Source organism: Phalacrocorax aristotelis, chromosome 7, assembly GCF_949628215.1.
Source record: "Phalacrocorax aristotelis chromosome 7, bGulAri2.1, whole genome shotgun sequence".
NCBI classification, from domain to species: domain Eukaryota; kingdom Metazoa; phylum Chordata; class Aves; order Suliformes; family Phalacrocoracidae; genus Phalacrocorax; species Phalacrocorax aristotelis.
This window is the reverse complement of record NC_134282.1, coordinates 11,749,637-11,772,741: the sequence shown is the minus strand read 5'-3', so window position 1 is coordinate 11,772,741 and position 23,105 is coordinate 11,749,637. Positions and strand designations below refer to the sequence as shown.

Below are 23,105 nucleotides of genomic sequence, written 5' to 3'. Positions count from 1 at the left end.
TGACCAGGCTTATGATTCTTCGTATTTAATACTAAGTAACCAATATAATCAGGCAAACATATTTTAGCATTACAGCTAGTTTATTTCCACTGTTCCACTGTACTAATTTATGCTATTACTCAATATGAGTAGGTACTATTTTGACCTGATACACTATATCTAGAAAGTAATTTCAACTACTGATGATCGTATGACACACTAAATAATGAGAAAAGTGCTATTTCAAGTGGATTAACTCCGTGTTTCTTACCTCATGACACGAATGACTCAGTGGCCATTAGCAGTCTCATTGCTTTTGTGTGCTCCCACTTTCTTTGCATAATCAGACCATAATACCTGCCTACGGCTTGGGAATACTGTAAAAGCTAAGTATCCTAATGCTTCTACAGTGTTTTGACATTGTACAGCATTAAAGTTAAAATACATTATTGTTCTAACTACTGTTATACAATTATCACCACTTTGATGAAAGGTGGCTTTGATGCAAGAATCCAAGAAAGCTAGGAGATACATCGATATTAGTTTATTCCTTTTTACAGTGAGAATGTGGTTATTCGCGTTGTTCAGAGAAGGCTTGGTCACCAGCCTCTGTGTTTACGGCCTCACTGTGGTTTATTGCAGGGGCAGTATCTGGGGCTTCTCTCAGAACATTATGCTTCCAGGATTTAAAATTTTTTTTTTTAGAATTTCACCTGGCGAGCAGATATCCTTAAAATCAATGTCTTAACATGTATCTGTCTACACAGTATATTTCAATTAGCAAGCACCTGCCCACAATCTATGGTAGCTTAATTGCTGGGAAGTGTTTCATAGCTTGTTTTATTTCCTCTCTGTGTGATTTAGGTTTCCATGGCCTTTACTGTGAAGAGGAATATAACGAATGCCTTTCCGCACCCTGCCAGAACGGAGCCACCTGCAGAGACCTCGTCAATAGCTATGAGTGCATGTGCCTTGCTGAATATGAAGGTAGGATGGGGTTTGCCTCTTGGTTTTTGAGTTGTTCTGTGTATTTTTTTTTTTATAGGTTCTGTTACAAACAGCAGTATACAATATCCTCCACTGAGCAGAAATTAATCACACATCCAGAATTAATGGAAACAAACTTCAGTATACATCCTGATCCCATAATATTTATTCAATTGAATAGTTCAGATTTAGCTGGTCTGAGAGAAATGTATGTCCTTGTCTGGGGACAAATGGCTTCTCTCTGTTCTTCTTAGGTGTGATTTTTTATGCTGTTTTTAAGATATGTTAGAAAGTGATGGGTTTTTAGAGGAAAACATAACTGTTAATTAAAATTTTTCATCAGTTATTATTAGAAGCCATTACATGGAGGGCTTTCCAAATAATTTTTTATTTATTTTCTCCAATGAAGTGAGTTAAAAGCATACTAATAAAAGATAAGTGTTTGAAACAGATTAGCACTAAGGAATAAAAATGAAAGTTTTGTGTTGATTGTTCATTTAGAAGGCCATAAAGCCCAAAGACAGTAATAGGTCTGTGACTGCTTTCCCATGTTAACTGCAGCTATTCCTAGATAAGTTCAAATGGAATTGGTCTTCAGCATTTCTTAAGTAATTTATAAAATAGAGCAGAAAAGTATGTGTTTTGCTATACAAAATCTTTTATCTCACAGTGGATTTCAGCTTTACACTGAGCAGCACATATCAGCTGTCTGTGACATGTCCCTCTGTGGAGGGCCAAAATGATGCTTCTTTGTGCATTCTGTTTCAGATCATGCTGTGAGAACGTTTTGAATGTAATCTTATATGTTATGGTATTAAAAAATATATACATTTTACAAAGAATTACTTTAAGGAACATTACCCCAGCATTTTCTCATTAAGCATATCAATCCTCTGTGTTGATAAGTAATGCTCACTTAACAGCTGCTTGAGGCTCAATATGTATTTCCTGCTGGTGATTGCACTGCTTTTTGACAACAGATACAAAATTCATCATTTTAGAGGCTTAGCGAGGAAATGCACCTCAGCTTTTCATGACAGTTTAAAGAGCACTTAACCATAATGTTAGGACTGCAGGTTCTGTTGTCATCTGACCTGTACATGCAGCTGAAAGCATTGTGTCCGCAGCACATTTTGCTTTAAATGAGAGCAGGGGACCTGGTCCTGTAAGCAGTTTTTGCTGACTACTAAGCTTTCTTCATTCTAGTACTTAAGGTATTCAGTGACACCACTGAATAGAGATGAGGTACGCAGCTCAAGATACCATGTGGGCCATTAGAAGCCTCAATTTTACCAAGCCCATCTGCAGTCCCCCGTTCTGCCTCCATACCCATGGCTGGCAAATAGACAACAGCTGTTATCACTGGTCTGGACTGAAGTATATGCCAGCATGTACCTGTGGGCTTCTGGCTCTGCTGGCTTCTGCTGCTTAGCTGCAGGATGCTCAAACTAGAGTGCTCTGCTCTTTTGCTGCTGGCAGACTGACCAAATGATTTCAGCAGGTCTGTAGCAAGTGAGTACGCGTGCGCGCGTGTGTGTATGTGTGTATATGTATGATATATATATATTTAAAAAGTTGCTTTTTAATATTTTTAATTATCACTATTAAGATGCTTGTTTTTATATAACTCATAAGCTTGCACTGCTGTACATAACTGCAGTATTGAACGCTACAGAACTAAGTTCATTCCTTTTAACCATGCACTCATTAAATAAATTTGCTTGTGTACGTCTGATACATTACGTGTCCAATTTCTTCCCTTTTTGTATTGATTTTTCTTTCTCATATTCTTTTCTCTAAAGACTATTTTCTCATGAATTTTACCTCTGTATAGTTCTGCATCTCAAACTTTCCAAATTCAAATTCACAAACTGTCCAATTCCAGTGCAACACAATTGGCCTTCATGAAAGAGGTTGGGAAGGAGTAAGGCAGGATCAGCTGCATGTCCACTTTTCACACGTATTTGTCTAACCTTTCTAGACCTCCATCGTTCCAGGTTCTGTAATCTCCACAAGCAATATATTTCCTTCACTGTCATTCACTACCTCATGCTTTTATTGACTACTCATCTTTACAGTTTGCACAAGAGTAAGGGTATAGAAACATGAACCACCTTAAAAAGTGAAAAATGTGTTTGTAATTTGTAAGTGTTATCACATGGAAGCATTCAGAATCCTGTCCTGCTCTTCAGTTTCTTGAAATTCTTGTAAAAATTATAAGAATGAGAAAACGCAAAGATAACTAGGATTTTAGCTAAGTAGTCACTTTGTATTCGTTCCCAAGCAAAGAATCATAATAAGACTTAGATTTAGACTTAAAACTTAAATTAATGGATAAATTTAACCAAGTATTTTAAATGCAAGCTAATTTCACTGTAGTAGATACATTATAAACAAAGTCCCATTCATTATTCACATATGTACAGGGGTTTTTTTGTGTTTCAGTGCCATCCATGCACTGATTATATCATTCATGTATTGATCTTTCTAGTTTTATCTGAAAAGTAGATCCAGAGAAAATGATGCATGTAGCAGTGGCAGTAGAGCCCCTCTCCCCATCCCCAGGTGGGAATCTGCTGTGCTTTATGCTCCCTATGCCAGATACAGCTTGCACTGTCTTCTACAAGGCAAAGTTGCTGAATTCACCTGAGAATGAAAGAGTGAAGGTAGTGGCATGAAGTTGAGCAACCCATTTGTTTACTTTTAGCTATACATTTGAATAAATTAATTTCTCTTTTTATGGCCTTACTTATACTCCTCAGTTTCCTGCAAAAGCCAGTGAGAGGCATCAGAATGCTCATGTATATTATTAAGGAAGTTATTATGTAAAATTCTTACTGAAGACAATTATTGTTTACATTTGATTGAAGAATATTAGATAGCTGATCAGGTTATGCTTTATTATACCAATGGTTTTTCATAGACACCCCAGCAGTTCCTGTTAGCAGAAATTGCCCTAACTCTCTTATCCCAAAGCCACAGTGGGTGGGAAGAGCAGAGGGGAGGCATGTGTGTAGAAAGGTTAGCCACTATAAAATATATGGCTTTAGTCTTATGAGACTATTAACCTAATAGGACAGGTTTGGGGGCTGCACATCACTGTGCTTATCCAGGTGAAGTTATCGCATGCTCTGATTTCATGCTGTCAGTATAGATCATGTTAATGGCAATTACTAATTTTACTTTTCAGGAAGGCACTGTGAATTATACAAAGATCCTTGTGTTAACATCAACTGTCAGAATGGTGGCACTTGTGACAGTGAAGGTCTAAATGCTACGTGTATTTGTGCACCTGGATATACAGGCAAGTAGTTTGTGCTTTACGCAGAATGTCTAGTTGTCAGTGTTCACTGTGTCCAGAAGAAGAAAAATACCAAGAAAGACTGTATCTCTTCAAGGAAACTCATTAATTTGGACTTCACCAAATTGCAATCAGTCTAGTGAGACTGAAAAGTTCTTGATATTACTTGCAGCTGCTTTAAGCTTTAAAAATTTTGCAGCAAAAAAAGCCTGTTACTAAACAGAATTCACTAAGCTAACAGCTATTTAGCATGCCTTATGACCTTACTGCGTGAGACTAGATTGCATTTTAAAAATAACATTTTGAAGACTTCCGGGTAAGCCAATATACTAATTGGACACCATTTATACTGAAAAATGTTTCAACATTGACCTTAGTTACTTTGAGCTGAAAAAACGACTTATTCTGTTACTTTAATATGCAATTGCTAAAAGCCCTAAAGTGCTTGTTATGAATCAATTTATGCTTTCAGAGTAATGGTAAGCAGCCCATTTAATCCTTTGTCCTTGTATTTAAACTGACATGATTGGTGTAATCCAAATATCTGCTGTCAAGGTAATTTACAGCCTGATGCTCTGTTAGTCATTTAAGGTAATACCCGGTGTGATAGTAATAGATAAACCCATTCATAGCTGTTTTGTAGATCAAATCTTGCTTTTTGATCAGTGCTAATTAAAGGGCATTTTTTTGAAAAGAATTAGTTTTTCATTGTAGAGTGGCTGTTTCTCAGAGGCACTGAATATCTACATTATTGTAGAGCACTTCAGAATATACACCGTAAATTGTTATACCACATTTTCTTGGGATGGAATTTATATTTAAAGAAATGAGACACACATAATCCGGGTAAAGTTGGTGAATTCACTTAGCCCTCAGACTTTGTTTTCACCTGGTTGAATGAGGATAATATTCCCTTCTTGGAGGCTATGTGAGGCTTATTTCTTGAAACAGAATACTTTTGATGTTTTGAGAGTAAAGATGCTGTTGAGCTATAAGCTGTTTTGCAGCTAGAGAAAAATTAAATAACTGATGACATACCTGTTACATGAGGCACCCGCTATACAGAAGTTTATTTTTTGTTGTTTTTTTCCCGATACAAGGTGAAGAATGTGAAATTGATGTAAATGACTGTGACAGCAACCCATGTCACCATGCTGGAACTTGCATAGATCAGCCTGGTGGTTACACCTGCCATTGTCCACATGGATGGGTTGGTGCAAACTGCGAAATACGTAAGTTTTGTAGTTTTCTAAGAATTTCTAAAAATGATACATTATAATACAGATATTTATATTTGTGTCTAAACACGTATCTGCACAAATACTCTGAATCATCTGTAAATTACGAAAATTCTGCTAAATGCATTTTATTTTAGGCCATAACATTTCAGAAATGGCTATGCAAGTTAGAAAATTCTGTTTCTGGGCACCCTACTTTGAGATGTGTTGGACTAGATTGTCAGAGATGCTATCTCACAGCTGGGCACAAAGCAGTTTGCCTTTTAATGGCACTTAAGCTTCAGAACTTACTTTCATACTTACCTTGGGTAAAGTGTACTTCCATAGCGCTTTAAGCATGGTCCTAACAGACTTGTATTGACTTCTGAGCACCTGCAGTTCTAGTGATGTTTCAGTAAAAAAATTTTGAACTTGCTTACCTAAGGAAACAAGTCATGTGTAATTGTGTTGCGACTTGTGTATGCATGCATATACCAACTTTTCCAGGAATAACTTTTCCAATCGTAGGCTGATTTCCACCAACTTTGTTAGAAAGGTAAAGGTCTCCAAAACAAGCATTTAGTAAGACTTAGAGAGGTTCCACTGGTGGGTCTACTGAAGGAACAGGTTCAGTGTGATCTCACCTCTTAGTATAGAGAAAAGCTTCAGTGTAAGTGCACTCTTATGGAGCAGTAGAGAATCTGTGGGAGGATGAAAGTAAGAAGCCCAGCTGTGGAAGAATTAAAATGGAAATTAGGCTTCAGTAGGTCTGGTGCTCACAGAGCTGCTTTGTATTTCCCTGATGTCTTGTTCTTAGGCTACAGCTGATGTCTTTACTAGGGAGTTTAGCTGTGTATTTAACTGCTTGAATGCTCAGGTATTCTGGTCATAGATCCCTTCAAGCCATTATACAGGTATACAAGTTTGTGTGAGAGGATTTACACCACTTAGCACAGCTAATGTTGCAGGGATAGGTGATAGATTAAAAAATAAACAGAAGGGACTCAGAAAGCTCCTGTTGTACATTCATGCAAAAATAGAATCATAGAAGGTTGGAGAAGACCTCTAGGATCATCAAGTCCAACTGTCAAACCAACACTACCATGCTTCCTAAACCATGCCCTGAAGTGCCACCTACTCAAAGGCTGGAATAAAAAGTGTTTTCTATATCTCATTTACACAAGGAGTATATGAAGCTTCTCTTTTTTTACTCTCTTTTCTTTAAACTTAAGCATATTTACTGCTTTTTAAGTTGATTTCTATTTCTGATGTTAGTCCTTACTTTAACACAGAAGGCAACTCTGTTCACACCTGGACTGACGCAAAAGTTCTATCTTGACAGGTTTATGACCTTCTCTCCCTGTAATTGTTGGTTGTGAATTCAGATTCAGTGCTTTCTGTTGAAAGCAAGGACTGCAGAAGAGCTTTGCTAGCTAGTCCAGAGATGGTGACAGCACTGCCTTTTTGTTGCCTCTGTGAGTGACACACACACTTCCCTGTGTGTACAGAACCATCATGAGGTTAGGAGCGCAATGTAGCATGCGATCTGTATGCCATATTGCTCATGCTAAAAGATGCTCAGATGAGCTTTTACTGACAAGGTTACTGATACCTGGAACATACATGTCTAAGTTGATCATCAAGGCAGTGTAATTCTGCCTGCCTTAGTTAATAAGTAGTGGGCTTGACAGACAGATGAGTTTAGTTCTTGGAGAAGGCAATAATCATCCTGGAAACATACTTCCTGGAGTACCTCAGCGTAGTAACTATTACGTTTCTGTTATGTTATGGAATGAGTAGATGCCAAAGGGAAACAGATGGGCTTGCGTCCTTTCTGAGCCCTGCAGATGTGCTACGTGAAATCAGTGATGCTTGTTCTGGAGTCCTCCTTTGACTGTAATGCTCTAGTCACCAAGAGTTGGGCTGTTTGCAGCACAGATACATGGTGAGGTGCATATGAACACTTGGGAAAATGAGAGAAGCAGAAGAGAGGGTAGAAGGAGCCTTTTCTACTGTCTAGCTACTTAATTATTCCTGCTTCCCCGTGTGAGGGATGTATGCCCCTAAGCACTATATATGACAGGTAGGTTCAAGCGTACATCTTAAGTTAACCAGTCCTGGCTAACAGGGGAGGTCCCAGATGACTGAGGGCTTGGCAGTGTGATGCCCACCTACAAGAAGGGCCAGAAGGAGGATCCAGGGAACTACAGGCCTGTCAGCTTGACTTTGGTAGTGGCCAAAGATTATGGAGCAGTTCGTTTTGAGTGCACTCACCAGGCAAGTGCAGAACAACCAGGGGATCAGGCCCAGCCAGCACAGCTTCATGAAAGGCAGGTCCTGCCTGACCAACCTGATCTCCTTCTATGACCAGGTGACCTGCCTAGTGAATGAGGGAAGGGCTGTGGACGTTGTCTACTTGGACTTTAGCAAAGCCTTTGACACTGTCTCCCACAGCATTCTCCTAGAGAAGCTGGCTACTCACGGCTTGGACAGGCGTACTCTTCACTGGGTTAAAAAATGGCTGTATGGACAAGCCCAGAGAGTTGTGGTGAATGGAGGTAAATCCAGTGGGCAGCTGGTCACGAACAGGGTTTCCCAGGGCTCAGTGTTGGGGCCAGTCTTGTTTAATATCTTTATCAATGATCTGGATGAGGGGATTCAGTGTGCCCTCCATAAGTTTGCACATGACACCAAATTGGGTGGGACTGTTGATCTGCTTGAGGGTAGAAAGGCTCTGCAGAGGGACCTGGACAGGCTGGATTGATAGGCCGAGGTCAACCGTACGAGGTTTAACAAGGTGAAGTGCTGGGTCCTGCACCTAGGTCACAACAACCCCATGCAATGCTACAGCCTTGGGGAGGAGTGGCTGGAGAGCTGCCCGGCAGAGAAGGACCTGGTGGTGTTGGCTGACAGCTGGCTGAGCATGAGCCAGCAGTGTGCCCAGGTGGCCAAGGAGGCCAACGTCATCCTGGCTTGTATCAGGAATAGTGTGGCCAGCAGGAGCAGGGAAGTGATCGTGCCTCTGTACTTGACGCTGGTGAGGCCACACCTTGAATGCTGTGTTCAGTTTTGGGCCCCTCACTACAAGAAGGACATTGAGGTGCTGGAGTGTGTTCAGAGAAGGGCAACAAAACTGGTGAAGGGTCTGGAGAACAAGTCTTATGAGGAGCAGCTGAGGGAACTGGAGTTGTTGAGCCTGGAGAAGAGGAGGCTGAGGGGAGACCTTATCGCTCTCTGAACTACCTGAAAGGAGGTTGTAGCGAGGTGGCTGTTGGTCTCTTCTCCCAAGTAACTTGTGATAGGATGAGAGGAAATGGCTTCAAGTTGCATCAGGGGAGGTTTAGATTGGATATTAGGAAAGATTTCTTTACTGAAAGAGTGGTCAAGCATTGGAACAGGCTGCCCAGAGAGGTGGTGGAGTCACCATCCCTGGAGGTGTTCTAGACGTGGCACTTCAGGGCATGGTTTAGGAGACATGGTGGTGTTGGGTTGATGGCTGGACTTGATGACCTTAGAGATGTTTTTCAACCTTAAAGATTCTATGATTCTTGCAGCTGGTCAATATTAACTCCTTTCTGACCTCGTTTGTAAGTGTACGAAAGTGAGTGGATAAAACTCTGCTTAAAATTTGTTCTCTTGAACAAGGGGATTGTTTCTGCTTAGTGCGTATTTCTGCACATGTAGCATTTGTTTATAGTTGAACTGTAGTGGCCTTGCCTGCTGCTCAAAAAACTTGGATATTCTGCTTGTATTACACACTGGCAAACTGTGTAAGTTAAAATGATGAGAAGAAACAGCAGCACTTTGTTGTTGCTGTTTTAAGCCTTTTACTGACTGATTAGTTTTTTTATCTTGTGACTGCTATGACAGGGAATGATCTGAGTGTTAGCTGGCATTGATAATACTGCAAGGCTGATTCTCAACCAGAAATACTAGACCTTTTCTTTCTGTCTCAATATGTGGAGAATAAATAAGTATTGTTCATGGCAATTGTTCTCAATTGAAGAGGTTGAAATTACTGTGTTTTTTATTCAACAAATCAGGACAGCTAATAGATTGTATATAAATAATAATAATGTAGGAGATATAAAAATATGTGATCTAGAAAATTCTGGTTTGGATTGGTCTTACAGAGTTGAAAACAGGAAAAAAATCTTTGCATAGTCACATAAAGATACATTTTAAAGAACAACTAATTTTAATTTGAGGGTTACCAAAAGTTTCTTCAATAAGCTTAACATCAGCAAATATCTGATGTTCTCTTGCTAGTAAAGACACTTTGGCATAGCATCAAAGTAAAATGATGTGTTGTTATGGGGAACCATGATAGTTCACAGTAGCCAGATATAAGTATGGACATGCAACCTCTCTAACCAATGCAGTGGCTTATAGACAAAGCTATGGAAGCTTTCCTAAAGTGCTTGGACTATAACATGTTTATAAAGGGTTATGCAAATAGAGAGGGATTGAGTTTTGAAGAAATCCCTTTGCAGAAAGGATTTAAAAGCCTTCTGATCTGCAGATTTTTCTACAGAACTATGTATCCATGGGAAGATCTTTGCACTCACTGTCTTTCTCTGAGTTACGAGTTGCCCAACTGATGTGAACCCAATCTAATCATATCTAGAAAGGCCATATCCAGCTCTTTTATAAACAGGTGCAGCACTTCTGATCTCACTGGAGTTGAGTCAATGGTGCAACGGATTTCTGTTCAGCTCTAAAGATTGAACCTATTAGTAAATCTGCTTCTGTTAATCTTTCTGTATCTCCTTGCCATACTTATCATATTGTTTCAGCAATTTGTACATAATGGCTAATAATGTATTGGAAATTAAATTTAAACACTGAATACTGACTTCCTTTATATTGGACCATCCCTCTGAATGCTAGAAAAAGACATGACGAAGCCATGCTTCAGGCTTCTCAAGAGGGGCACAAGTTGGTGTTCAAGAGTCATTTGACTAAATAGATCACATTTTAGCTTTTGTGATTTTCTGTTACTAGCCATGAAGGAGGCTGTTGGTACTTAGTCTTTTTTGTAGAACTTACTATTTAGTATTGATAGTTCTCTGTTTTTTAATCAGCTCTTTTATCTGCGTGAATTGACTACCCTAACAGGATTTCAAGGATATCTTCTTGTCAAACCGAACTCTTTAATTTTCAAGTGCTATATATACAACAAACTAGACAAGATGTATGTTGCCTGGAAGAACGATGATATTTCTTATATCATCTTATGGTCCTTACCAGTGTTAGCAGTTCCAATTAAATAGGATTCAATTGGTCTTAATTATAAAGAGGATATTTTCCCTTTCAAAATGAAATGTATTTGCCTAAAATGTTAATGGAGCATTCACTGTAAAAATGCTTACAAAATGTCTCATGAATTCTCTAATTCCTGATGGTTATTTGTTAATATCTTTACCTTGCCCCTTTTATAATTATTAATGTAGTTTCCAAGGTAAGCCAAAACATGTGGTTACTTGAAAACTAACGTTATGAAGAATTTCTAGTAGACTGTGTGGTGTGCATTGAAATCTAATTCTTAATTAATTTTATGAACATTACTATGACAACTAAGAATACCGTAATTTTGTGCTGTCATGTGTTCTTTCTAATCTTTGGAGCATAAGCTGTTAATCTTCATATTTTTATCTGGTGAGGATGAAAGGGAGAAATTTCTCTCATCCTTATCATCCAGAGATGGGAGGCACAGAATCTAAATCAGAACTGTCTTGCCATGTATCTGTGCACATTAGATCTGAATTTGGCCTAGTCTGACAACCTGACAGAAACCACCGTGTGAGATGAATGTACCGCAGAACACAAATAGAAACCCATCCAAACTGCAGACAGCACAGCTGTATTCTCTCCCTCACATCCTGACTGGGCAAATTGCAGTAACAGCACTTTAGAAACATTAAATCACTGAATAATTCAGGATGATCAGAACTTTACTGATCTCTAAAGAAGATAACACAAACAAGCAGTCAGTCCTGTAAACTCAGCTCACATTCATGGACAAGAAGTCTATGCAAGTCCAAGCTCAGAGGTAGTCCGGGACAACCTTTACTATTGTAAACAAAGAGCAATCATTTCTTCCAGCTCTGCCCAGGTGAATCCCACGTGTTACAGCCTCAGGCTTTCTCCCTACCTTCCTCTAAAATAGATTTTTTTTTCCCTGTACATATACATTCCCCTGTATTTCTACCATAGATGAAGATCATAGATGCCACTAAACTTGTGATTTCAGCTCAGGTGCTTGAATCAGTTACCTGCCATCATCAACATCCTTGAGAGGTAACTTCTAAGAATATCTTAACATTCCCAGAGCATATGCTTGGTAGCCCTGTTCCCAGACTGTGATTAAAGGGATTCTCTAAACCAGTGCAGAGCAGAAGTCCATTTGAAAAGAACAGTCACCTGCTAGAAATAACTTTTACAGAGTGTCGCATTTCTGTAGTCAGAATGATTCAAGTCTGTTCCTGGTTTGAAACAATATATGAGACCATAGGCTTAAAAGATTTCCAAAAATGAACTGTAGAGGGAAGTACAGGTTAATTAGAAATAATCTGACTGATGCTAGAGAGAAACAGATCTGAGGACATAGGCAGTTGACAGACAACCTGTTTGGCATTGATAGACAGTAGTTTGGGTATTCAGAATATTTATAAAGAAAGTCTGGAATACATAAATACAAGAAGCCTCTTCCAGATTGGCTTTACTTTAAGGTCTGCTTTTGGACCTTTCAGGGAAGTTATGCTTGAGAGAAGACTCTAGTGGGCTCAGTACTGTAGCACCTTATGAGATGCCCTTTTTGTCCTTGAAATGCTGGTTTTGAAGTCTTTGCAGTCTTGTGGAGATAGGCATACAAAACCTGTGTTTCAAATTAAAAACCAAGCATGTTTAATATGTATTAAATCACATATTTTAGTGGAAGTGTTCACTATTAGAACAAACTGCAAAAGAATTGGTGGATTACTAGAAGCTTTTACATAAAACCTGCCTGCCTTTAGAAAGCCTATAGTATATGATGACATAATGCAAGAATAACTAGGTAACTTTCTATGACTTGGGTTATACAGGAGATCAAACTAGGTAAGTGTTCCTATATGATCTTAAAAATCTACAAAAAAGACAGGTGAAGGATCAAGATAGTGCTGTTCAAGTTTGTTGCATGTTAGGCATGGTGACACATCCATAACAGAGCCTGGGAAGGTTCAAATTGCATATCCCTCTAGCTTCCAAAGTCTCCACAGAAATATTGAAAGTGGATATCATAAAAGAATTCTCTTCAGCAGGAAGGATAGAAATTACTAATTAATGGTAACCTTTTCTTTCTTATCAACAGATCTGCAGTGGAAGTCGGGGCATATGGCAGAGAGTCTAACAAATATGCCTCGTCACTCCCTCTACATCATAATTGGGGCTCTCTGCGTAGCGTTTGTCCTGATGCTGATCATTCTGATTGTGGGAATATGTCGCATCAGCCGCATTGAATATCAAGGCTCTTCTAGGCCAGCCTATGAAGAATTTTACAACTGTAGAAGCATTGACAGTGAATTCAGTAGTGCAATTGCTTCTATCCGACATGCCAGGTTTGTTCTGGGGGTGGTAATTTAAAACAAATCTGTTACGATACATAATTTCAGTCTGTACATAGTGCAATTAACTGCTGTTGGCAGAAAACGGGCTACTTCACTGTGAAAAGACAGGATCATTGGCATTGCTCATTGTTCTTTTTTGATTCTATCTATTCTAGATAGAATACTATAGATAGAATACAGAATACCTATTCTGTTCTCATCTGAAGTGTGATAATCCAGCACAACTCCTTGAAAACAGAGAGTTATTCTGAATTTATTTGGTGTAACTGGTGAAGAGGGACAGATACAGAGTTCTTAGCCTGTAAGATCTTCTGTTTGGGATGTAAATACTCTTTAAGTGAGACGCACAAGTAATTCGATTAGATAGCAAAGTCACATTGATTTTTGTGACTAATTTACCAGATTATTTGTGCTCCTGTTTGGCTCAAAATTAGGATCTTTCTTACTTGCTTTCCTAGAGATAGTAATTTTTTGACTTTTAAGTTTAATAGAGCACTTGCAGGCCAGGGCATGGTGTGTCAGGAAAATACAGAAGTAGGACTGGAAGAGATTCAACAGCTTGAGTGTAAGCTATTGCACTTATATAGCATTAATTATACCTAGCTCCCTGCCAACAATTGTGCTTTAAAAAGCTCCAAAGGAGTTGAATAGAGTTAGAAAGGGCTTTCCTAAAATCCATCCTAGATTTTCTTTGCTATGAATTAGGTTGCTTCTTTCTTACTGCTCTTCAGGTTGTCATGAAGAATAATTTATCACTGTAATCATGTACATCAGATGTCATGTCCCGCCCCTCTTTTTTATAATGAAAACAAACAAAGCAAAACAACGTTTTTCTTCCCTAGCCTAAACTAACCCATTATTCCAGTGTCAAATGCTGGATCATGTGAGCTTCTTTATTGTCTCCCTGGGACACACTCCAGGTTGTCTTCCTCTTCACTTGAAGGGTGGTCCCTAAAGCTGGAAATAGTTCTCTGGCTCAAGCTTTACCTGTTCCAAATGAACTCAGTAATCACCTCCTGCATCTTATTTATGACATTTCTGATCATACATCTGAAAATGAAACCTGCTTGCTTTTCTTTTTTTTTTTTTTTTAATTTAATTTTGTGATTTGTTAGACCTTTTCCTCATCCCAAGATCCTCTGTGCCATTTTGCTTCTTAGTCAGTATTGTTTCTTCTGTATTTGACATCTCTCTTAATAGGGTAGAATTTCTATCTTTGTTGTTTCTTTTTCCCATTTCTTTCATTTGTCAAGATGACTTCAAATTCCACCAAGAGTATTTATGTGTGTTACCATTAAAATGCTTTTAAAAGAATGGAGGGAGACACATTCCTGTGCGTTGACATGGAGAAATGTGTGCATATTGGTTGGTGGTTGCTGGTAACTCATTTTCCAAATACTCCAGTTCTGTTTCAGTGCAAATTAAATAGGTTAATTTGTACCACCATCAAAGTTATCTGAAATGGATGAGGAGTTCCCACAGACTCAGTTAATCACATCGCAGCTTTGGGCAGTAGCTCTTTAAACTGTTCCAACTAGATCTGCAATAAAACATTCGTTCATTGGCAAAACCTATTAGTAAATATTTTAAAAAGAAAGATATGTGTAGTTGATTTAACATAGCAATAAAATCAGTGTTCTTTTAAGTCTTCCCTTGAAGTCTCCTTTGCCACTTAGCCTTACATCTCTTCCAGTAGGAGCTCAGCATCTCCACACCATACACACCCTGAGAACTCCTTTTTCCTTTGATAGTGTACTGGGAGAGGAGGGAGTTGCTTTAAGGCCCATAAAAGGTTTATAGATTTTTATTATTTGGCCTTCTGAATGTCTACTGTTGTGTACTACACATCTCCAAGCTTGGAGAGCAAGGTGCAAAATGATACTGTTAATCTTCCAAATTAAACACCTCCCTTCTACTACTGCAGCAGTGATGAATGTGTCAATCCTGTTCAGTTACTACTTGCTGAAGTGGTACTTTACAATTCCCCAAGGACTGGAATTGGTCTCCTGAGGAACAGTGTGAAACACCTGGGTTTTTTACCTATTTCTTCAAGCAAATTTGGTAGCTTTCTATCTAAGGATACCAAGGAAAATTGTACCAGCAAGGCAGGATCTTTTTAATCTGAGTTTTCCCCACCTTTTACAGTTTCACCAGCAGGTAATGGAAATTGTAAAAGATTTCTTGCATGAAACCTTTCAAATCTTGGAAGCTGGGCTAGTTCCGGTCTTTAATGCTACTGTCCGGATTATTCTGAATGAATCTATGTTTATTACTGAAGGCAGATATTTAAAAAAACAAGTTTTCATTGGGGTTAGATAACCTCCAAAGAAGTCTTAGACTGGGATATATTCATGATGATTTTTTCAGATCCATATTATGCAGTTAAAAATTACATTATTGGAAACTATCAATAAAGGGCTTCCCTATCTTGGGAAAGGTGTTTCTACTTAATGCAAATGAAAATAAATGTTTTCATTCTAAATAATTCTCTGTGCCTCTCAGGGAATGGATGCCTTATAAAAATGCGAGACAGAGCTGTCAAGTCATTCAAAGAGGTTTAGTGTGAAGATGATCGTGTTTATTTTGGTTTCAGGAAGATATAAAACACAGCTTTGGTCAATTCAATCCAGGAAAAGGAGCACAACTTTTATAGTTATTTTTGCATAAACTCTTAAATCTGCATATTAAAAATATCAAGGTCTGAATTTTCAGAATTGTTGTATCTAAGAGATCTACTTTCAAATAATAGATTATCAACATTTTCTGAAAATCATTCCTTTCCCAGTTAGATACCCAAACTTATTAGTAATTTTGGAAAATGGAGGCCTAAGGAAAAATGAGTAGATTATTTTCTTTAAATGTAAGCTTTCTGTTGAAGTCAGTAGGTTTCCAGGGAATGTGGATGCTTGTTGCATATTCAGTAAATTATTTTAAAATTTCTTGTTCCTGTTTCTCAGCAGGTCTTTTTTTTTTTTTTTTTGATCGTTATTTATAATTTGATCTTTACTTGCTGTAAGAGAAGACGAATGTGCTTGATAAATGTCTACTTCCAGAGAATGTTTTTAGGATTAGCAGATTACAGCTAGATAGTTTTCTAACCAGGTGAAACACAGCTCTCTTTAGTGTTCATCATGCAGACAGTAAATAGATATTCCTTTTACATTAAAGCTTACGCATTTTAATACCAGAAGAGAACACTGTAATTAAATAGTTGACCACTGGCTACCGCAGCTGTAAGACTTCACTGAACTGGAACAAGGATCTGTTGCTGAAACTGGATCATTCACTTTAGAAAAGCATCTGTCTGGTTACAGAAACTGTAATACTGTAAACCTTATGTGTGTCTAGATATAATTAGCATTAGACTTCATGTACTACTCACAGTGTCGTTTCTTTAATTTTTATTTTCACGTGCTGAGTCTTGTTCTATTTGTGGGTTGAAGAGTCTGGTTCATCAGACTCTGCCTAAGTCATCTTGTCACAGCAGGGTAAGCTTTTCTCTGCTGCACATTCTCTATCTTCCTGTGTTCAACTCGGCTGTGTTAGACTGTGACATCTTAAGCTTCCTGAATCTGATGACCTTCAGCACTTGCTTGTTTCTTACCATTTCCTGACATAGGTTTCAGTGATGAGTTTCAGTCAGCTACCTCTTTGTGAAAGTATGATCACACGCACAAGTACTCTGGTCTCCACAGCACATGTCAATTGCTTATATATGTCCTCTGCCAGAGTCTCAGCTTTGTGGGAACTCTAGGATTATACTTCAATTATACTAAGGAATGCAAAATACCACTTGCACACATGGCATTTTCTCTGAATAATGCAGAGGAAATTAATCTTCTCATTCTCCTCCTGTGGAGGCAAAAATAATCCCTTCCTCCTGAGGATATGCGGTGTTTTGGGGGGTTTGTTTGTTTGTTTTTTGTTTTTGTTTTAAATTCTGGTCTCTCTCATTTCCTTCTCTTGTTTAAACTTTATTTGTGGACTCCTTATACCAGTTGCTGCTTTTGTTGCAACACATGCTTTCTTTCTTCTTCTGGGGAAACTTTGAACTCCAGCCTATCCCACAGAAGTTGGAGGATACCATTCCCTTGGGGTTCAGCCATGCAATATTCTCAAAAGTCTTCTACTTGGATGGCATTGTTGAGGTTAATGACTCTCTATGGTTAGCTATCTTTTGAAATGTCCTTCTAAGGAAGTGGAGGGGCAACCCCATTCCATATGTGAAGCAGAATTAGCAGTCTCTGTCTCTCTCACACACACACACACACACACGCACACATGGAGCTGCCTGTGCCAGGAAGAATTCCTACACTGAATATATACTCTCCCCAGAATTGTCATGGAACCCTCAGTCTCTCTTTGTCAAGTTACACAGGTCACTCTTATTCGATATTTCATTGCAAAATATATTTTATAATTCTCATTTAATTTACTTGATTTTGTGATGATGTCTATGCCACTGGTAAGTATCTCTGATGTACACGTTGGAACAGTATCATCACTCATGAATAGACATGTCAATGCTAGATGCAGAGGCCGTAGAACTTCCATAGTCCTACTGATACACTCTGTTTACCATTCTAAGCACATATTTGTCGATCAGACACAGTCTGGCATTAAAGCTAATGTTAAACTGATTATCCATCGTGCCCTTCCAGTCTTTTTCCAGACTCGGGACTGAGATTTCCACACACAGTGTATGCTCTTTGTTAGATGAACAATCTTGTATTTGGTTGCACTCTACATTTGTTTGTGTGTGCTTTTTTTGTAAGCAGCCTTTTAATTGATCTGGTACACTCTGTAGCAGGGACCTGCATCTTTTCGCTATTTATTACCCGTTGGATTGTTGTCTCTTGCAGACTGTATTGGTAATTGTTTTATGTTTTCTTTGATATCGTCAATGAAATGATAAAATAGCATCCTTGTGCAATCCTACCAGATACACAACCATTGAACTAAGACTTCCCATTTAACAATTCTGTTTTGAGACCTCTGAGGTTTGTGTTAACTCTGTTTGCTGTTACGAGCAGGGACTGGCTTCTGAACCGCCAGATCAAAGCAATGTGGTCTGCTAGCTAGATGGCTCAGCCAGGCCACAAACAACTAGCACATGTGCTGTGGTCTTTTCTCAGCGTTTTCTAATTAGGGGCACATGTCAACCCTGACCTCCACAAGAGAACAGATTTTGTACTGCTTCACCATGTGCAACAAGCCATGTGTTCTCTACCTGTCAGAAAAGGCAAAATTTGACTTAAATCACGGGATGGCGTTCATCAGCATTTGTATCTATGCAAAGCTCTATTTCCTTTAAACCCTTGAGAGTGACGGAGGAGAACGGTGATTCAGAATTCATTGCTGCCTCTGATTTAGTAAGATGCTATAACTTGACTCCTTCATTCAGTTACTGGAATCTTATCTCATTTACAGAAAATCAGGTTTATCCATCATGATGCTGATGACTGAATGTGGCCTGTCTGTATTTATCAAACTATAGATGAAAGCAGACACTCATGCATGGAAATGCATCTAGTGTGGCCTTATTGACATCTGAAGTACTTTGAAAAATGAAATTTCTACCACATAGATCATAATGCTTGTGGCCATTTTAGTTCTGTCAACAATTGTAGATCACTGAAAACAGCCAAGAATTAAATTGGAACAGTCAGAAAGTTGTATAAAAATCTTGGAAGAAAATCAAGTTAGTTTTGGTTTGGTCTAAATATTATCCTCAAAACCTGAATTTTCTGAATTTCATCTTCCAATGTGCAAAACCTAAATTAATCTAGACTTAATAAGGTACATAAGAAGGGGATAAAAAGAATCCTTAGTGTGGATCACTATATAAATAAGTCTGTTTCTGTGTTAATATTCTCTGCATCAGGTCCATAAGGAAAGCAGACTTGATCCTTTTTGTTTTTAAAGCTGCTATAATTGTAATCAGGACACTTTAGTAATTTTTCCACTTTCAAGTTGCATTTTTAGCACTGGTTTTGTACCTTAATAAATGATCAGAAAGGTGATACACTGTCTATGCAGTGCAAAGGAACCTAAAGGAGTTGTGGATATGCCAGCACTGGGGCCACAATGATACGGCTGCAGCGGTTCTGTGCAAGGCAGATACAGCCTGGTTCTTAGCAGTGCTGGTTGCCCAGGAGGAGCATGCTGCTGATGTGAGTCTGTTGCTTATGAACCGTTGCTAGATTAGTATGTTTATGTGGCACTGCAGTTCCCTAACTGCCATTAATTTTGCCAGTGCTGCAAATAGCATGCAGCGTGTTGATACTTTGATTCTCAAGTGGATGTCAGGTGAGCAAAGATTTAAAAGTAATTTTTTAAAATGTTGCTTTGCTACATGCTTTGTCTTTAGCATGTAACTCAATTCAGTGCACAACTATTGCATTTCCAAATGCAAATGTCACATAGTTGTCTATGATTTACTTTTTGTAAATATACATGACCTGACCTTAATATTGGTTGTTAGAGCAGGCCCTAATATAAAATTCTGGCCTCGCTGAAACTATCAGTTTCACTCCTGCCTTCCACAGTCTTCCCATATTCTGATACCGCTGAATTCCACAGCAAAATTCCTGTAGCCTTTGATATGGAATCTGTTCCTTGTTTGCAAAACATTTTTTTAATTTGATACATATATTTCAAAAGTCATGGTTCAGATATTTAAACTTCTGTACTTCTGGCATGTTGCAATACAATTTATCAAGGCTCTCTGGGTTTGTTTCTGACTGCATAGCATAACTCAGTGGGTTGTTGCCATTGACTCATTCATACTTCTCTTTGTCACCAAAAGCTTTCTTTTGTTTCCAGGTTTGGCAAGAAATCCCGACCTGCAATGTATGATGCAACCCCCATTGCTTATGAAGATTACAGCCCAGATGACAAACCTTTGGTTACACTGATTAAGACAAAAGATTTGTAATCTATTGTATCTTTTTTGGATTATTTTTCAAAAGGATGGGCTACTAACCTAATTTAAATATTTTTAAGAAGAAAGCATAATCAGTAATTTAAACCATTAGATGCTTCAGAATTTTCTGTAGAATATTTAAGAACCAATTTTCTGCAGCTTTTAGTTTGGAAAAATATTTTAAAACAGAATTTGTGAACTTCATTAATTACATTTTAATGTACCTTGAGCTCTATAAACCATAAGCTTATGATAGTGTGTGCTTTTTTCTTGGTAGACACTATTACTAAACCCAGATAAGTTTCTTGTGGTTGTTACAGAACAGAAAACAGTAATTAATGAGGAGTTCTTTATGACTTGTCAGTGCCAGCTTTCTCAGTAGAGGTAGGAAAAATGTGAAGCATAATATGATATATCCATTGATGAAAAAAGTCTAAAATGTTTGTGTTGTGAAAAAGAAACTAGTAAAAATTATTATTCCTAATCTGAATGAATTAGCTTTTGCCTTATTCCATGCATGGATAGATAACCTATTTCTCCATAATTTCCTGAAAGTTGCTGAAACATACTCTTGAGTTGATGTTTGACATTTTTGTAATAGTATTCAGGCTAGGCCTTGTATAATAATTAAAGTGCCTCCTGAGGCAAAGTAAGGGCATGATCCTTTAAACATTGAAATCAATGAGAGATCTTCCATTGACTTCAGTGGGCATGGGATTGCATCTTACAATTGGACTGAATCTATATTTTTCTTTAAAGGTTAAAGTTTTTTATATTGTGAGTAAACTAAGCATATGGTTTGAGTTGTTTGTTTCCTAAAGTTTGTTGATGTACAGTATTGTTTCATGAAATATTGTGTATTTCTCATAGTGCTTCTTATTTAGGATCAATATGGGGTTTTTGTGGCTGTATTTGATTGCTTATGGGCTTCTTAAAGTTCTTGCTTATTTCAGAAAATATTGAATAAATGTTATCAAGTGAAGATTGCAGCTGTTTGTTTTTCTTCATTTTAAAGTGCAGTGTTGTCTATAAATTTGAAAGGACATGAGCATATAATGTCCTATAAATAATGCCAAAAGAAGATTTTCAAGCTGTTAAATTCAAAAGGAAAAAAATGGGCTTTTTTATCAAGGTAATCTCTCAAAGTGAGACAAATAAAGCACCAGAGTAAAGATGCAGTCCTGCGGTCCAGGCCATATGCACCACAACCGGTTCCTAAGTGGGTCTGACTGCAAATCTGGGCTCTAAGTTATAGCAAGAGCAAAGTTTAGTCACAGAACAACCCGTTTATGTGAGTAGGCTTGATTTGACTTTGAGTTTCAAAGAGGCCTGCTGCTGGGGGAAGCCAAGACTGCATGCTATAGAGGCAAACTGCTGTAGCTACCTATAGATCCTGCTGCATGGTGCTGTGCTACAGCCAGTCAGTACTGTTGTATTAAAACATGATAAGCAATGAAGGGCTAAGCTCCAGCTGACCTCTTAATGTTGAGAAATCTTGGAATGCATCCAAAATCTTCATATTTCTAATCAATAACATTTCCAGACAGAAAAAAGATGTCACCAGGAACTTTGATCACTGCTGTGTGAGGATAGCTGTTGTCTCAGGCTTTCCTTGCAACCGCTGACATCACCAGACCTCAGATCAGCCACTAATGACAAAAGTAATCAAGAATTGTGAAGAGAAAAATGCTGCCACTAGTTTTACTGCCGTGTTTAGGTGGGCAGAGTGCATCTGATGTGTTACTTTTAATTTCCAATTTAATTATTATTACAGCTTCTGGTTATAGTCATAGCAATTGAATTATTTTCCACTACTTGCACAATTAATGCTGAGAAGAGGTAGCCAAATTATTGCAAATCAAGCTGTTAGAGTTGCTAAAATGTAATTTTTATTGTGAGATCACATTCTAGTTCACCACAACAACAACCAAACAAAAAACCTCAAAAAACCCAATCCCCCAAAAAGAGAGTAAATGTAGCAGATATGGGCCAAATTTGAAATGTTGTAAAGGAAAGCAAATGGAAATGTGTTTTAGTAGAACTGTTAAATGTTAAAGGGAAGCACTGCTCAAAGGATTCTCTTACTGTTTGGAATGGCTGGATGGTGAATCTTCAGGTTGGTAGCACCATGCTGTGTTTGAATTATGGAAATGTCAAATGCATCTCAGAAATCCAAAATATCTTTTGTGACATCCTCTATCTGCTACCATGGCCTCCCAATGATGTTGGTCCAAGACAAGAATTACTAGTAAGAGACCTAAAGAAACTAGATTCAAGGATCCTTTTAATTCTTCAGGCACAATTTTCTACGGCAAAGGTTGTGCATTTGCACCTCGTGGCTGTCAGACTAGCTTTTTTTCATTGGTAGAATTTGCTGCTGCTGCTTTATCCCAAGTACGGAAACTTTTGTTCATGGTGACTTTTAGGAGTGTTTTAAAGAACCCCTTAGAAAGTAGGGTCAAGAACAAGGTATACCCTATGCCATTTTTTGTAACTTGTGTGGAACAGGGGCAAATACGTTGTTATTATTGATTTGTTAATTGGATAGAAAGGAAATTCTCATTCTTTGGGGTTTTCTTTCCTTGAAGAACTGCAAATCTATACAAAGTAGGGAAATGAGCAACTGTTGCTCTAGGGAACATACGTGTTCAGTCCATATTTTATAAGAGAGATGCTGCAATGAGCAGCAGCCCTTCTGCATACAAATCACACCTTGGTAGTGATTCTTGACCATCCTATATTTCTCTGAAGTGACTGACCTGAAAGATAAGTAATTTGTGAGGAGCTATTTTCCTGTCAGCTTGCAGCCTCTAGCTTCTGTAAATCATCCTGTGCTTCCTGTGAATTGTGCTTTGAAAATTACTTTTGCTCCTTCCAATTTATTTTATTGAACTCTGATGGCATGTTATGCATGCACTATGCCTGAATCCGTGCACTTCTGAGATATTTGTGAGGCACTGCACTGCCTGCCAGATGGAGCAGTCCTCAGACCTGGAGGGAACAAACCCATCCTGAGTTTTTATCCCAGCTCTGAAGTGGCTAGATCAAGTTGGTTACTTTCTTTATATGCCAGATTGCGTCTTTCTGGG

The 23,105-nt window shown here is 38.2% G+C and overlaps 1 protein-coding gene across 1 annotated transcript in view; it reads left to right on the top strand.

The window, feature by feature from the left end:
* Nucleotides 1-20,998, top strand: part of DNER (delta/notch like EGF repeat containing) — a 143,939-nt gene extending 122,941 nt beyond the window's left edge. The window contains exons 9-13 of the mRNA XM_075098792.1: nt 844-966; nt 4,157-4,270; nt 5,368-5,499; nt 12,836-13,082; nt 19,917-20,998. Coding sequence (XP_074954893.1) covers nt 844-966; nt 4,157-4,270; nt 5,368-5,499; nt 12,836-13,082; nt 19,917-20,028 — 728 coding nt within the window. The 3' untranslated portion in view covers nt 20,029-20,998. The remainder of the gene's footprint in view (nt 1-843; nt 967-4,156; nt 4,271-5,367; nt 5,500-12,835; nt 13,083-19,916) is intronic.
* The last annotated feature ends 2,107 nt before the right edge of the window (nt 20,999-23,105 follow it).